Below are 14,399 nucleotides of genomic sequence, written 5' to 3'. Positions count from 1 at the left end.
AATGATAAAATAAAAATATAAAATCAGTTAAACAGAAAAGCAAGAAATACTAGTTGCTATTAAGAGAAGCGTAGGGCGCAGTTGCAGCTTATACACGAAGTTATTATATGGAAACAGAGAAGCAACTCAGAATTCTATTTTGTTGAAATGAATAAATAGCTTTCTCAAAATTCGTGAATTCCATCATAATTCGTTCTGCAGTCTTGTTTACGACATGTAAATAATCCAACCAACGTTTCGTTCTAGCACTGAAATACAATGTTTATGCTTGCCGACTGTGATTTTTTGACCAATCAGGACATTTTACTGAGATATATAGTCCAGCGTTAAAGCTCAGTTTTGTTCGACCTCATTGACTCTGTATACCTTGAAGAGACCCGCTTACTTTCCGTGTCCTGCGCAGTCATCAGCACTTGAGCTTGAACGAGCATGCTTCGCAAACTGGAATCGAACGACAGCAAAGTGGTAACACTAGCTCTCAGGTGCGCACGGCACAAGAAAACCAACAATTATCAGCAATCACACAGATCTGGGTAGGGAGGGAACACGAGACCGACACTAGCACTGCGCCCCCGGACTGTAATTTCCCTGGCGTGCTCGTTCCTAATTACAATGTTGCGTTTCGCCGGCATTTCGTGACCTCGTAATCGCTACCGCGTTATCAGGTAAACCAGAAAACACAGCTGAAAACAGCGCAGCAGAGACTAATTTGTAAACACACTTTCACTGCTGCGCCACACTTTGTGCCGTCACTCTATGTAATAATTCAAACCACTGCGAAATTATCTTAAATATTTGCATAATTGCAGTTTCGCAGACTGGTAAAATACTTCTGTTTTTTTTAATTTTATCCAATCTGACGACAATCACTGGCAATCGTTTTACAACTGTTTCGTAAATGATCTCCAGCGATCCGCAAATATGACAGGAAAACTAAGCAAAACTAAAAATGCAATGTAATTTTAGAAAGAATGCATTAAAACTATTACATCAATTTCGCAGCACAAGAACGATACCATCAAGCCATCTCTCTAGAAAAGTATAATGCTTATGAAGTGGAGGGTCAGTTGAGATCAATTCCGAGTAAATAATTGTAGTAATGATAATGAAATGGTTTTCGTCAACACTCCAAAAAGATTGCAAGGATCGTTACAAAACCAGACTGATCTTTGAGAATGCACAACTAGCATCAAACATAGAAATTTTACTCATTATCACGCTCATAAGCAACCCCTCAACTATAAATTGATATCCATATTAAAGACATACATTTGTGTCCTCCTCTTTGGAATAAAACATCGATAACTTTTCAAATAAGACTCTGAAATCACTATACCACACAAGAATATGACGATTATGTTTATTTTCATAAATAACAAAACTGTTAAAAGTTTTTAAATATTTTTTTACCTTCTCATTTATTATTTCGATAATGAGACCTTCCTTTTTTCACATACATACATACAGCACGCACATACCCAAACTCTGATGTCAGCATTCCAATCTTTTTTGACTTTCTACTGACCTACAAACCTCTACTCTACGTACTTCTAAGTCAAAGATATATTTCTGAATAAATTACTGATTTTCGTTTTTCATCGCGCGAACTAATATGGCAGCTACACTAGATAGTCGTGCGTCATATACAGTGTGTTTATACATTAGTTATATAAAATTAACCTTTCATTGCAAAAAACGTAAATAGCTTAAACAAATGTCTGATACAGCACTTAAAAAGGTATATATTCAAGTTTTATTTAAATAAGTTCAATCAGGCATTTTTTGTAACACGACAGATGTCCCATCTGTAACCAGTTTCCTGCCAGATCCTGTGAGGCAAGTCTTGGTGTACGGTGGCAGCTGCTTGTATTATCCGTTGTCGCAGCTTTCCGACGCGGAGGAACAAACACTCTGTCCTTAATGTAAACCCGTACAAAGACGTCCAGTGGGGTTAAATCAACCAGCGGGAACGTCGGGGACTAACAGCGTTGGACGGGAATAATGCATGAAGACATATTGCATTTAGTCCTGTGTGACACATTTCTAAAAGTTTTTTATCCTTTTCGTAATTAAAGGCTACTTTTAAATAACTAATTTATAAACACCTTCTATTATTCAGTTATCTGTCAATATACACACATCAAAACATTTTTGGGTGACCTCGGTTCCGAGAGTTCCGGAACCTGCACAGAAAATTGGAATAGAGATCAACATAAACATCATTTTCGCCATTTTTATTGCTCATGAAATCCACACATTGCATGTTGCACCACCATATAGCGAGACATTCATAGGTGGTGGTCCAGACTGCTGTACATATCGGTACCGCTGATACCCAGTAGCACGCCCTCTTGCACTGAAGCGTGCCTGTATTTGTCGTGGCATACTATCCACAAGTTCATCAAGGCAGTGTTGGTCCATATTGTCCCACTCCTCCCTCAGAGTGGTTTGGTGGGTCACGTGGGTCACAGCCCTTTTCATTCTATCCCAGGTATGTACGATAGGGTTCACGTCTGGAGAATATGCTGGCCACTCTAGTCGAGCGATGTCGTTATCCTGAAAGAAGTCATTCACAAGATGTGTACGACGGGGGCGCTAATTTGTCGTCCATGAAGACGAATGCAATATACTGCCGATATGGTTGCACTATCGGTCAGAGGATAGCATTCACGTATCGTACAGCTTGCTGCTTTCACTGGACAATGTGTCTAAGGCGTTCAGCCTGACCGGGTTGCCTCCAAACACTTCTTCGACGAGTGTCTGCTTGAAGGCATATGCGACACTCATCAGTGAAGAGAACATGATGCGAATTCTGAGCGGCCCATTCGGCATGTTGTTGCACCCATCTGTACCCCACTGCTTGGTGTCGTGGTTGCAAAGATGGGCTTCGCTATGGACGTCGGGAGTGAAGTTGTGCACCATGCAGCACAGTCTGAGTCGTAACACCACGTCCTGTGGCTGTACGAAAAGCATTATTCAACACGGTGGCGTTGCTGTCACGGTTCCTCCGATTCATAATCCGTAGGTAGCGGTCATCCACTCCAGTAGAAGCATTTGAGCGGCCTGAGCGAGGCATGTCATCGACAGTTACACTCTCTCTGTATCTCCTCCATGTCCGAACAACATTGCTTTGCTTCACTCCGAGACGCTTGGACACTTCCCTTGTTGAGAGTCCTTCCGGCACAAAGTAACAACGCGGACGCGATCGAACCGCGGCATTGACTGTCTAGGTATGGATGAACTACAGACAACACGAGCCGTGTACCTCCTCCCCGGTGGAATGACTGGAACTGATCGGCTGTTGGTCCCCCTCCGTCTAATAGGCACTGCTCGTGCATGGTAACGAAAATGAGCGTATGGCGTCAGTGACCGGGAGTTCCCAGACGGGAAATTAGGCCGCCAAGTGCAAGTCTTATTGAGTGCGACGCCACATTGGGCGACCTGCGCGTCGACAATGGGGATGAATTGATAATGAGGACAGCACAACACCCATTCCCTGAGGGGTGAAAATCTCCCTCCCCAGCCGGGAATCGAACCTGGGTCCCCGTGCATGGCAACCCAACGCGCTGTCCATTTAGCTAATGGGACGGACTCACGCATGGTTGTTTACATCTCTGGGCGGGTTTAGTCACATCTCTGAACTCTCAAAGGGACTATGTCTCTGATACAATATCCATAGTTACCGTCTATCTTAAGGATTTCACAGAACCGGGGTGATGCCAAAGTTTTATTGATGTGTGTATAATGTGTTTTAGATGTTATACTAGGTAGTTTAACACCTTATGCACCTGTGTGTTACGAGGGGTCTTTTCACCTACACCCGTATGATACTTCTGAACTTCTTGAAAAAAAAAAGAACGAAGTAGATTCTAGAGAACCGCGCGCTGCAGACCGACCGCTGTGTCATCCTCTGCCATATGACGTCATTTGAATGTGGTATGGAGGGGCACGGGGTTAGCACACAGCTCTCCCGGCCGTTTTCGGCACGGCACACCTTGTAGGCGCTACTATTTCATAAAGCAGCTCCTCAACTGACATCACGAGGCCGAGTCAACCCGTTCCCGTCCTCCCACCAAAACAAATCCCTGGCAGTACTGGGAACCGAACCCAGACTCTCTGCATTTCAGTTATCTGCGACGACCACTCGGCTACGAATGCGGACACTTATAAACTTTTCCTTCTGTAATGCCACTGTACGTTATTTTCTTCTTTTTTTACTTAAGTTTGTTTTCTTATCTGTATATCTGAAAAGACTAAAGACGAGAGCTCAGGTAGGTAAAAGCGAAACCATTGACTGACTTCCGGTTGCCTCCACGTGCAGTGGAGGTAATGCACACTTCGTAGTAGACGGTGATCCGTCCGTCGACTTTACATTGTAGCACAACGGCACCATTGATGTTCTTAGGAAAATAAGACTTATGTGCTGACACTGGGTTTCATCCATTCTTTTTATTGTGTCCCCATGCTCGTCGTCAAATATGGGGTGTCTAGGAAGCCTGCTTTCTCGGTTCGCTAGACCAACACTCAAACAAGTCTTATTAATGAGTTTTATTACTAAATGAAAAATTACAATACTTAACTTTGCAATTACACAAATGTGTCGCAAGCAAAAGGGGACATACGAAATAATCAAGCTTGTTCAGAATAAGCAATTCCAAGTCAGTGCTACATAGGGTGTACAAGCGATGTGAATGGAGTTGACACTGCTATACAAGTCGCCAGTTTTGGAGCTACTATGAACTGGCCGTCGCAAGCTGGTCGCGGCGCGTATGTCCCTTCACATAGGGGCCGCTGCTGTCGCCTTGTCGTCCTGGAGAGGGGTCCGTCAGTGTTCGATTGGCTGACGTCTTCTCACAGCCATTTCTTCTCTATCGTTCCACACTGACGTGCCGGCGTTTGACTTTACACCGTAAATTCTCGAATTCAAATGGCTCCAAGCTCTATGGGACTTAACATTTGAGGTCATCAGTCCCCTAGACTTAGAACTACTTAAACCTAACTAACCTAAGGACATCACACACATCCATGCCCGAGGCAGGATTCGAACTTGCGACCGTAGGACCAGCGCAGTTCTGGACTGAAGCGCCTAGAACCGTTCGGCCACAGCCTAATGCACTATGCATTCATAATGTAGTTCCGTCGCTAATGCGTGACGCACTAAGCGAGAATGGACTGCAGGGCTCAGCAGAAAGCAGTGACACACTACCACCAGAGTCGTCTCGGAGTATAGTGAAAGCGTTCTTAGATTGAAATCATACGCACTCCCTATAAGCAATGACTGAACAATGCGAGGGAATCTTTAAAAAAAAGAAAAAATGGCTTCTACCACCTGAAGCAAGACTAATATCTCTTGCGCAAGTAGGATGGCGTCTACTTAGTAAACAGAAATTTAGAGAGCTATAGTTTTTAAATTCTCTAAGTAATCTCCGTTCTTGAAGCAAATTTGTTCCAAATAAAGATATAGTCTCAAAGGAGTGAAAAACCAGTATCCCGTAGATGACAGGTGTTAACACTGTACTGACAATCGCTTTGCCCTCCTATCCGTCGCCTATTAAGCAAGCACGGATGTCGAGACACAAGTTCTCCTGTTTTATCTAGCGGTTTCGCCATAAAACATTAGAAATAGGCGCTCCACCTTTGGTTCTTTAGCCCTTCTTGTCAAAATACAGCAGTGTGGTTATAGTTGATAAGACACACTCACACAGAGAGAGAGAGAGAGAGAGAGAGAGAAATGGAGAGAGAGAGAGAGAGAATCGCACGCAGATGTATAACACCACAAGTGCTTAAAAACCTATCATTCACTTTAAATGGCAGAAAAAATATCAGTTCGCTAAATAATAAACAGCGTACAATCGATCTGTGTGACAGGCTGATCAGTGAACCGAAAACAGATAAGCCATCACTCCCCACCTGCGACGCACCTTTGTCCTAAAGGCTTACCGAAAAGGTCTGATAAAAAGTAGAAATGTGTATTGAAAACAGTACTTTCCTAAAATATGAGGGCATGAAAGTGAACGTTGCTCCGTTTCTAGTGGTCACTGTATCTTGTGTCATTTTCAGTGTTTTTCCTGTGTTTTTTCAAGTGTCTAGTGTTCAAGGGTTTCTCAAGTCTTTTTAACTGTGCTGTCTGTCCACATTTTTATCTCTGTTTTTAAATAATTGATGAAGACAGCTATATATTATTTATATTTCTCCGATTCATGTCACATTTTAAGTTATTTGTTTTTTTTCAGCATCTAATGTAATGTCAAGTTCTGCTGGCTGATAAGCAGGTTATTTATACCGCTTTAGAGCGCTGCCAGCCCCCCTCCTCCCTCCTCCTATTTACATGGGGCGAGAGAGTATGAACTAACAACAAAGGGAAAAAAAGCCATGTTGAGCTATTCCTGCGGTGACAGAAGCCCCATAATAGCACATTTGCACCTGAGGTTTGTTGCATTACTCTGTATTTTATGTTGTACGTTTTCGTGATTGAGTATTACAAGCTTTTTAACTGTTGTAAACGGATATTCACAGAAAAAAGGCAACTAGGGCTACAAACTGAATAAATCATAATTACATTATTACTCTCAAACGAGCCTCTGGAGACTACGGGTCCCTAATGCCATAATACTCAGAAAATATCCGTCAACAGCCACAGCAGTTTAATCAGTGGAGTTCGGATTTACATATATTTTCTGTTGTATAAGTGCTACACCCAGATTAATTAATATGTTTATACCCTTGGGAAAACAGGAAGGTGAAGACATTTGTGTTCTGAAGAAAAGGAATGATCGATGTTATTGGGCTGGTTGGTTGCTCGATGAAGGAGAGGCTCGGGAAGTATAAGTACATGAAGCTAGGAGATAATAAACGGTGTGGAGGGTAGTGTAAAATGCACGAAGGTTGTCTGAGGTAGAGTGATAATGTTGAAGAAGGTAAGGTTTCAGTTTATTAAAAACAAAAGAATGTGTACAAAAATACAAATGTGTGTGAAATCTTACGGGACTTAACTGCTAAGGTCATCAGTTCCTAAGCTTACACACTACTTAATCTAAATTATCCTAAGGACAAACACACACGCCCATGCCCGAGGGAGGGCACGAACCTCCGCCGGGACCAGCCGCACAGTCCATGACTGCAGCGCCACAGACCGCTCGGCTAATGCCGCGCGGCCCAACAGAATGTGTGTATTGTGTGTTACACATATTCAGAGAGAGAGAACGCTATGATTTCTAAGGTACTTCATGCAAATAGTGCTGAGAATTGAAAAATGTACTGCGAGGGCATAACACTCTTTATTCTTAGTGGTAAAAACCCGTTCGTTCGAACATAAACTGGGTGTCCGATCTTACATTACTGAAATGGGTTATGGGTGCATTTAATATCTATCCTGTCCTGTTCTTTGCACACCTGATTCCAAAAACTGCAATAAGACAGCGACCCTTTGGTTATTATCAACTAATCGATCATCATTAAATACAACAGCGAATTTCGTGAAATTCAAGAAAAACCTGTCGTCATATTGGGTACAGCTAGAGCGGAGACAGAGGTAGCAGCAGCAATATTAGTCGTCATTCCAGATTGGCGTCTGGTAGGAGCAAATTCCTTGCGCACGTCTTGTGTAACCGAAATATATTCACAGCAAACAACGTTATGAGCAAATTAAACTATGATCTGGTTCATTTCAAAGTACATTAAGTAGTTACATTAGAGTTTATAAGACATTTCGGTATAAAGATTTTCGTTCTCTTTTATCTACCGACAAACTGTTTATTCTGAAACACTTTCGCGGGCGAATTTAACCTAACGAACAGTTTTGACATTTATATGGTCGTTCTACAGCGCGTTGGAAAAACACACACACTTATTTTTTTATTTTTGTCTGGGACAATGCTGAAATAGGTCCAACCCCCTTTCCCTGTTTCGAACAAGGTTTTCGTGAGGTTTCCTTTGGTCAGCGGGTGAATGCTGCAACTGGAAATCACTTCCCAAATATTTACAACTTAGAACCACAAATTTATACAACAGACCACCTCTCAAGAGTAGAGATACTTAAAGGATAAAAATACACAAACAATGTAAATTAATATCTTTCGCAAGCTAGCGGTAAAGTTTCAGCAACTAACAATACTTTCATTGGCGAGAGAGTCAGCTTTCAGTGACCTGTGGTATTATCCTCGTTACTTGCAATGGCTGTTTGTGAATACAGCTCGTCAGAAACCTAGAGCAAGCATGCGAGTCCCCAATCTCCTTACCCAGCTACGTCAGAAGGCTCAGCTTTAGGCCCTTCACAAAGCTACACCGACAGCGCGCCTTTTATATCAGTGGTTACGGGGTGTGCAGATACGCCAGGAGAATGTAAGTTCTGACCAAATGCACGCTGCACTGCATTGCTATATCTACATTTACATCTGAATCTGCATTCCACGAACCACCTGACGGTATGTGGCAGAGGGTAATTGTAGACTCACAGTTTTACCTCTTCCAATGTTCCATTCGCGAACGGCGCGTGGGAAGAATTATTGTTGGTAGACCACCACATTAGCTCCAATTCATCGAATTTTCTCATCGTAGGTAAAACGCGGGAGTTATGTGGAAAGAACTAATATTTTGACCGACTCTTCCCGGAATTTACTCTCTCGTAATTTCAAAAGCATACCTCTCCGTGATGCATAATGTCTCTATTGTAGCCGCTGCCACAGATATTTGTTGAACTTATCCGCAATGCTCTAGAGCCGACTGATCGATCCCGTGACGAAACTTGCAGTTCCTCGTTGGATCTTTTGTATCTCTTCTACTAATTCAATCCGGTAATGGTACCAAATGGATGAGCAAAGTTGAAGAATAGATCAGACAATTGTTTTGTAAGCCACCTCTTTCGGGGATGAATTGCATCTCCTTAAGAGTCTTCCTGTGAATGTCAGTCTCGTATCTGCTTTTCCTACAGTTTGGTTTATGTGGTCATTCACTTAACATCCATCCAGATGTTTCTTCTAAGTACTTTACAGTATTTACTGTCTGCAATGATTTATCACTAATTGTGTAACCGTACAGTAGTGAGTTTCTTCTCCTATTTATGGGCGATCCGTTACATTTATTTAGGTTCGGATGAACTGTCAGACCATGGAGCATCCATCAATCCTACAGGTCTCCTTGCTGCTCCTGGCGTTGCTACCTTCTTACAGAAAACTGACTGATTAAACCTCTTTGGTAGACCGGGACTCGAACCTGATAGCTTTGTTTTTCGCAGGCAAGTGCTCCACCCACTGAGCTATCCAAACGCGACTCACTTCCCACATCCACTGCCTTACTGCCGCCAGTACTTCACCTCCTCTCTTTAAAACTTCAGAGAAGTTCTCCTGCATACGTTGCGGTTCTAGCACGCCTGGAAGAAAAGGTACTGCGGAGGTCCCAGGTTCGAATCTCGATCTGTCATACAGTTTTGATCTTCCAGGAGGTTTCAAATCAGTACACACTCCGCTGCAGAGTGAAAATTCATTCCGGAAACTGCCACCAGCCTCATAGAGAGAACGGCGTTACTCAATGGATCGTTTATATATACTGTAAATAATTTAGGCCTAGAAAAAGCGCTCGACAAATTAAAATGGTGCAAGATGTTCGAAATTCTGAGAAAAATAGGGGTAAGCTATAGGGAGAGAACCAAGAGGGAATAATAAAAGTGGACGACCAAGAACGAAATGCTCGGATTAAAAAGGGCGTAAGACAGGAATGTTGTCTTCCCCCCCCCCCTCCCCCCTTCCCCCCCTCCTCCCCCCCATTTTCCAATCTACACATCGAACAACCAGTGATGATGTAAGTAAAAGAAAGATTCAGGAGTGGAATTAAAATTCAAGGTGAAAGGGTATCAACGATACGATTCGCTGTTGACATTGGCCAGCGGTAGTGACCGAGCGGTTCTAGGCGCTTCAGTCTGGAACCGCGCGACCGCTACGGTCGCAGGTTCGAATCCTGCCTCGGGCATGGATGTGTGTGATGTCCTTAGGTTATTTAGGTTTAAGTAGTTCTAAATTCTAGGTGACTGATGGCCTCAGATGTTAAGTCCCATAGTGCTCAGAGCCATTTGAAACATTTTGTTGACATTGCTATCCTGATTGAAAGTGAAGAATAATTACATGATCTGCTGAATGGAATGGACAATCTAATGAGTATAGAATATGGATTGAGAATAAATCGAAGACAGACGAAAGTAATGAAAAGTAGCAGAAATGAGAACAGCGAGAGACTTAACATTAGGATTGATGGTCACGAGTTAGATGAAGTTAAGGAATTCTGCTGCCCAGGCAGCAAAATAATCAATGCCATCGGAGCAAGGACATAAAAAGCGGACTAGCACTGGCAGAAAGGGCATTCCTGGCCAAGATAAGTCTACTAGTATCAAACATACGCCTTAATTTGAGGAAGTAAGTTCTGAAAATGTACGTTTGGAGCAAAGCATTGTATTGTAGCGAAACTTGAACTGTGGGAAAATCGAAACTGAAGAGAATCGAAGCATTTAAGATGTGGTGCTACAGACGAATGCTGAAAATTAGGTGGACTGATTAGGTAAGTAATGACGAGGTTCTGCGTAGAATCGGAGAGGAAAGGGATATGTGGAAAACACTTACAAGGGTAGACTGATAGAAGATCTGTTAAGACATCAGGGACTGACTTCCACGGTATTAGCGGGAGCTGTAGAGGGCAAAAATTAGAGGAAGACAGAGACTGAAATACTTCCAGCAGATAATTGAGGAGGTAGGTTGCAAGCGCTACTCTCTATTCTGAGATGAAAAGGTTGGCACAGGAGAACAATTCGTGGCGGGCCGCTACAAAGCAGTCAGAAGACGGTTAAAAAAATAACGGTCCTACCACACTGCCTTAGGGCCCTCCTGAAATTACTGTTACAAGCTGAAACTATTTCTTAGTCATCTCTGAGTCGCCACTTCCCATCACTGATTCTTCACGCCCTTCATCTTGCAGATAAACTTTATGCTCTCGATGAACATCAGTGTCATCAAATAATAAACAGCACATCAACATTCAATATGAATATTCTAATTATCCTCTAATGGAAATAACTGGTCTACTTTCTTCTACTGTTATGTAAATTTACGTTTGTCATCGTTATACAATCGGGTGGGTATATGTGTGCTGCGAATAGAAAAATTAATGATTATCAGCTGCAGGAGCGAAACAAAGTAGATAGTAGACCTATTGAGCAAGATATTGGCAATGGAGTTTATAGTAGCAGGAAGGGCTTGCCCTTGTAGGAAGGGCATGCTGCACTGCAAAGACAGAGTGGTAAGAGATTGGGCAAAAATTGTTAACGTAGTTGGCAATTTTGTTTAGGACATCTTTCCTTTATTCAGTTTATTTACAGGCACCGTTTCGACTTACGAATGTGCTCGGTAGCAGCAACAGCTGGATTGGTGGGACGTGAGATAACTCAAGGTACGTTCAGTATTATTCTTGTACTCTGCATATATTGTTTCTTGTTATTGGAACCAGCGCTGCGAAAGTCAGCTCTGCATCCGTTGGCCTCGAGACTGGTCTCGTACATCGCGGTGGCCTGTGACAGCTGCCTGGCCGACGCGTGAGTTAGCACATGACACCAGATGTCGCTCCCACGGGACGCGAACTTTGCGCGGAAAAAACATAAAATAACGTCTGGACGTCGCACCCAGGCCCGGTTTTCACAAAAATACGCGCGACACGTTTCCACTAGCACTGTTTCTGGAGCTGTCGCCATAAAGCTTGACCACAAGCATTTACAGCGTCCGCTCCACACGAATACGTGTTTCCTTCGTATACACTAACAATGTCTGCTCGCCGTTGTGTTGCCATCAAAACTGTTGCACTAAGGCTGCAATAATCGGCAAGGTTGCTGTAAGGTCGGGCAATATCACCGATGGAGCACGCTGTTCAGGTAGTTGCCGATATATTGCCAATATGTCACCGGTGTTATCGTCAAGGGTGGAGAATATTTCGTAAGAACGGTCCATATCTGCATTTGTCCTTCTTAGTGCCCTGCTTTTACGGAGAAGAGATACAAACATTACGTAAATAGTCGTATTTCATAAAGACTGCTTGTAACAATACAAATAAGAGTATACAGGGTGTTCATATATGAATCTACAAAAAAAACCTTCCTTTATGTTAGCTATTTATTGAAGGCGTTAATTTAATCGAAGCAGTTTAAATTCATAGTTACGGCACTGAACACTGCGTGTAGGCTCTCTATGCGATTAGCGTTTACAGTGTAGACTTAGAGGTGTATTTCTTTTACAGTGTTAATCCCTCATTGGAGCCCATACCTTCATGGATATACACGGACAGCCACAAATTACAAATGTTTCCTGGTTTTCTTAAACACTTTTTCAAGAACATAAAATTGCCTGTGGTCCTGGCCTATCAATATAGCAGTTAAAGTATAACGAGTTCTTCTTGCATGAGCAACTGCTAAATCCGTCCTGTTCGCTCTGATACCAAAACAACAGAGTGTACAAAAATACAGTGAATAATTGAACATCAAGTAAAATAACAGAGGTGCGTAATTCCTCCAAACGTACTAAATGACTAATCTTTGGATATGGGCCTCTCTGAGCACAGAAGTAGTTTATAATTAATTTATGGTTTGATACTACACCTTGTCTGCACATGCACTGTAAACCTCGCTTCCTCTTTCTCATGGCGCTGCAGTGCCAAGTCATTTTATCTTTTTGGTGAAACAGTAATATTTCGCTACTGGTTGAAAAACAGAGCACGTACCTAGAGACACGCTATTTGCTTGTTACCTGTAGACGTGTAAAACTGGGCAAACGAGACTAACATGAGTTTAATAACTTCGATAATTACATCTACGACCAGAAATATGGAATGTAGAAATCTGGATGTCCCTAGAAGTTGAAGTACTACTTTTCCTCTAAGCAATTTACTCGTAGTGAAAGATAAATTGGTAGAATTCAAGAGTTGTACCGCTCTTCTTATAAATGTTATGGTGAAGTTGAATACCTGAGAAGGAATAAGCTGTCTTTCAATCTTCATAATTCCTATATATTTACAGAGCATAAACATAACGTGATATAAAAAATGTGAGTCTGCACTTATTGCTCCCATTAAGCACCTTCCTCTCACAATTGCATCGTTGTTGTTAATTATTAGATTGCTACCTATTGAATCTGTCTAATAGTTCAGCAGTGCGTTCCTCTACGGATTGTAAATAAATTTTTGTTTCTAAATGTCGAAATTTCTTAAAGCGTAATTCCTGCTATGCTGATATTTCAAGAGGCTAAATGTTGCCTGTCTGTTTACTCGATTTCCTCGTCCGCGTCAACTCCCTCTGCTATAGGGTCAACATATCCAAGTCCAGATTCCTGAGCCGAATGTGCAATTGTCAGGTGGCTGAAGAAAGCGTGTTGCACCGGACGAATGTACAGGAGAAGTGTCGTCACATCTCTCCTTTTTGCCTCGGTGACTAGTCGCACAGCGTTGTTGAGAGGGCGGCAACGAGCACGATGTGAAGTAATATCCAAAGTTCTGAAAGGTTCCTGCATCAAGAGATTCTACGCATAAAACGAGATGTGGGCAGTCTTTCTGGAAACGAAGACATGGAACGTGAAGCCAATTGAACTTTCCATTTCGCGTTTTATTCTTTCCGAATGTCACGCCTTTCCCTAGACCCTTTGTTGAGACAAAACCATTAACTGCCATTCTACAAACGGCGAAGGGTTGTTTTCTCCCTGCCTTTTGAATGACATTACACCAATCATCCTGAGTGAAAATCTAAACAGTTCTTGATTTTATCTCCATAACTCCGAAATACCGATCATTTAGCAGAAAGGAGTGTCTCGATAACATAAACTCATGGTCAACCATACGGATGTCATTTTTTGAGTACTTTACAGTCTCTATCCAAATTAGCACAAGTTTCAAATTCCTATTCTGACCAGTTGCTGCGTCACTGTATGCTTTTACGTGATGAGCATCAAGGGCATCCTAAATGTTCATAAAGCCATTGCCAGTTTTGAGATCACGAATGCCGCTGTTATATAAATACAAGTTCCTCAAATAATAAGCTTTTGATGTTGAAATCCAGGGGGAAGGCACCTTAAGATCAAAAGTTATTCACATTCCCTTGACTGGGTTTAGTGTCCTCAGCCAAAGACTGCGGTAGTATTTCTGCGTATTCTCCAAAGTTCATTTTGTTTTTACTCTAAGGCCGATTTAAGTAGTTCTTTTGCAGTCGAAATTCTCGACTTTAACGAGTCGCATGTGCAACAGGAACCTTTCACTGGGTTTGGAACGGTAAGTTGAATCTCTCGTTGAAAATACGTCTATAGACACTCTACTTCACTACAGTTCTTTCTGGGACTTGTTTCTCAATGCATTCTTCTTTGTAAACATCGCATATTGAGATCAGG

The 14,399-nt window shown here is 42.3% G+C and overlaps 1 protein-coding gene across 1 annotated transcript in view; it reads left to right on the top strand.

The window, feature by feature from the left end:
- The first annotated feature begins 429 nt into the window (after nucleotides 1-429).
- The window catches only part of LOC124775688 (Down syndrome cell adhesion molecule-like), a 195,830-nt gene continuing 181,860 nt past the window's right edge, over nucleotides 430-14,399 (top strand). The window contains exon 1 of the mRNA XM_047250517.1: nucleotides 430-482. Within this exon, the coding sequence (XP_047106473.1) occupies nucleotides 430-482 (53 nt within the window). The remainder of the gene's footprint in view (nucleotides 483-14,399) is intronic.

The sequence above is a fragment of the Schistocerca piceifrons genome, chromosome 2, assembly GCF_021461385.2.
Source record: "Schistocerca piceifrons isolate TAMUIC-IGC-003096 chromosome 2, iqSchPice1.1, whole genome shotgun sequence".
Classification (NCBI taxonomy): Eukaryota; Metazoa; Arthropoda; class Insecta; order Orthoptera; family Acrididae; genus Schistocerca; species Schistocerca piceifrons.
The sequence above is the reverse complement of the archived record's forward strand: the minus strand, read 5'-3'. Positions and strand labels throughout refer to the sequence as shown.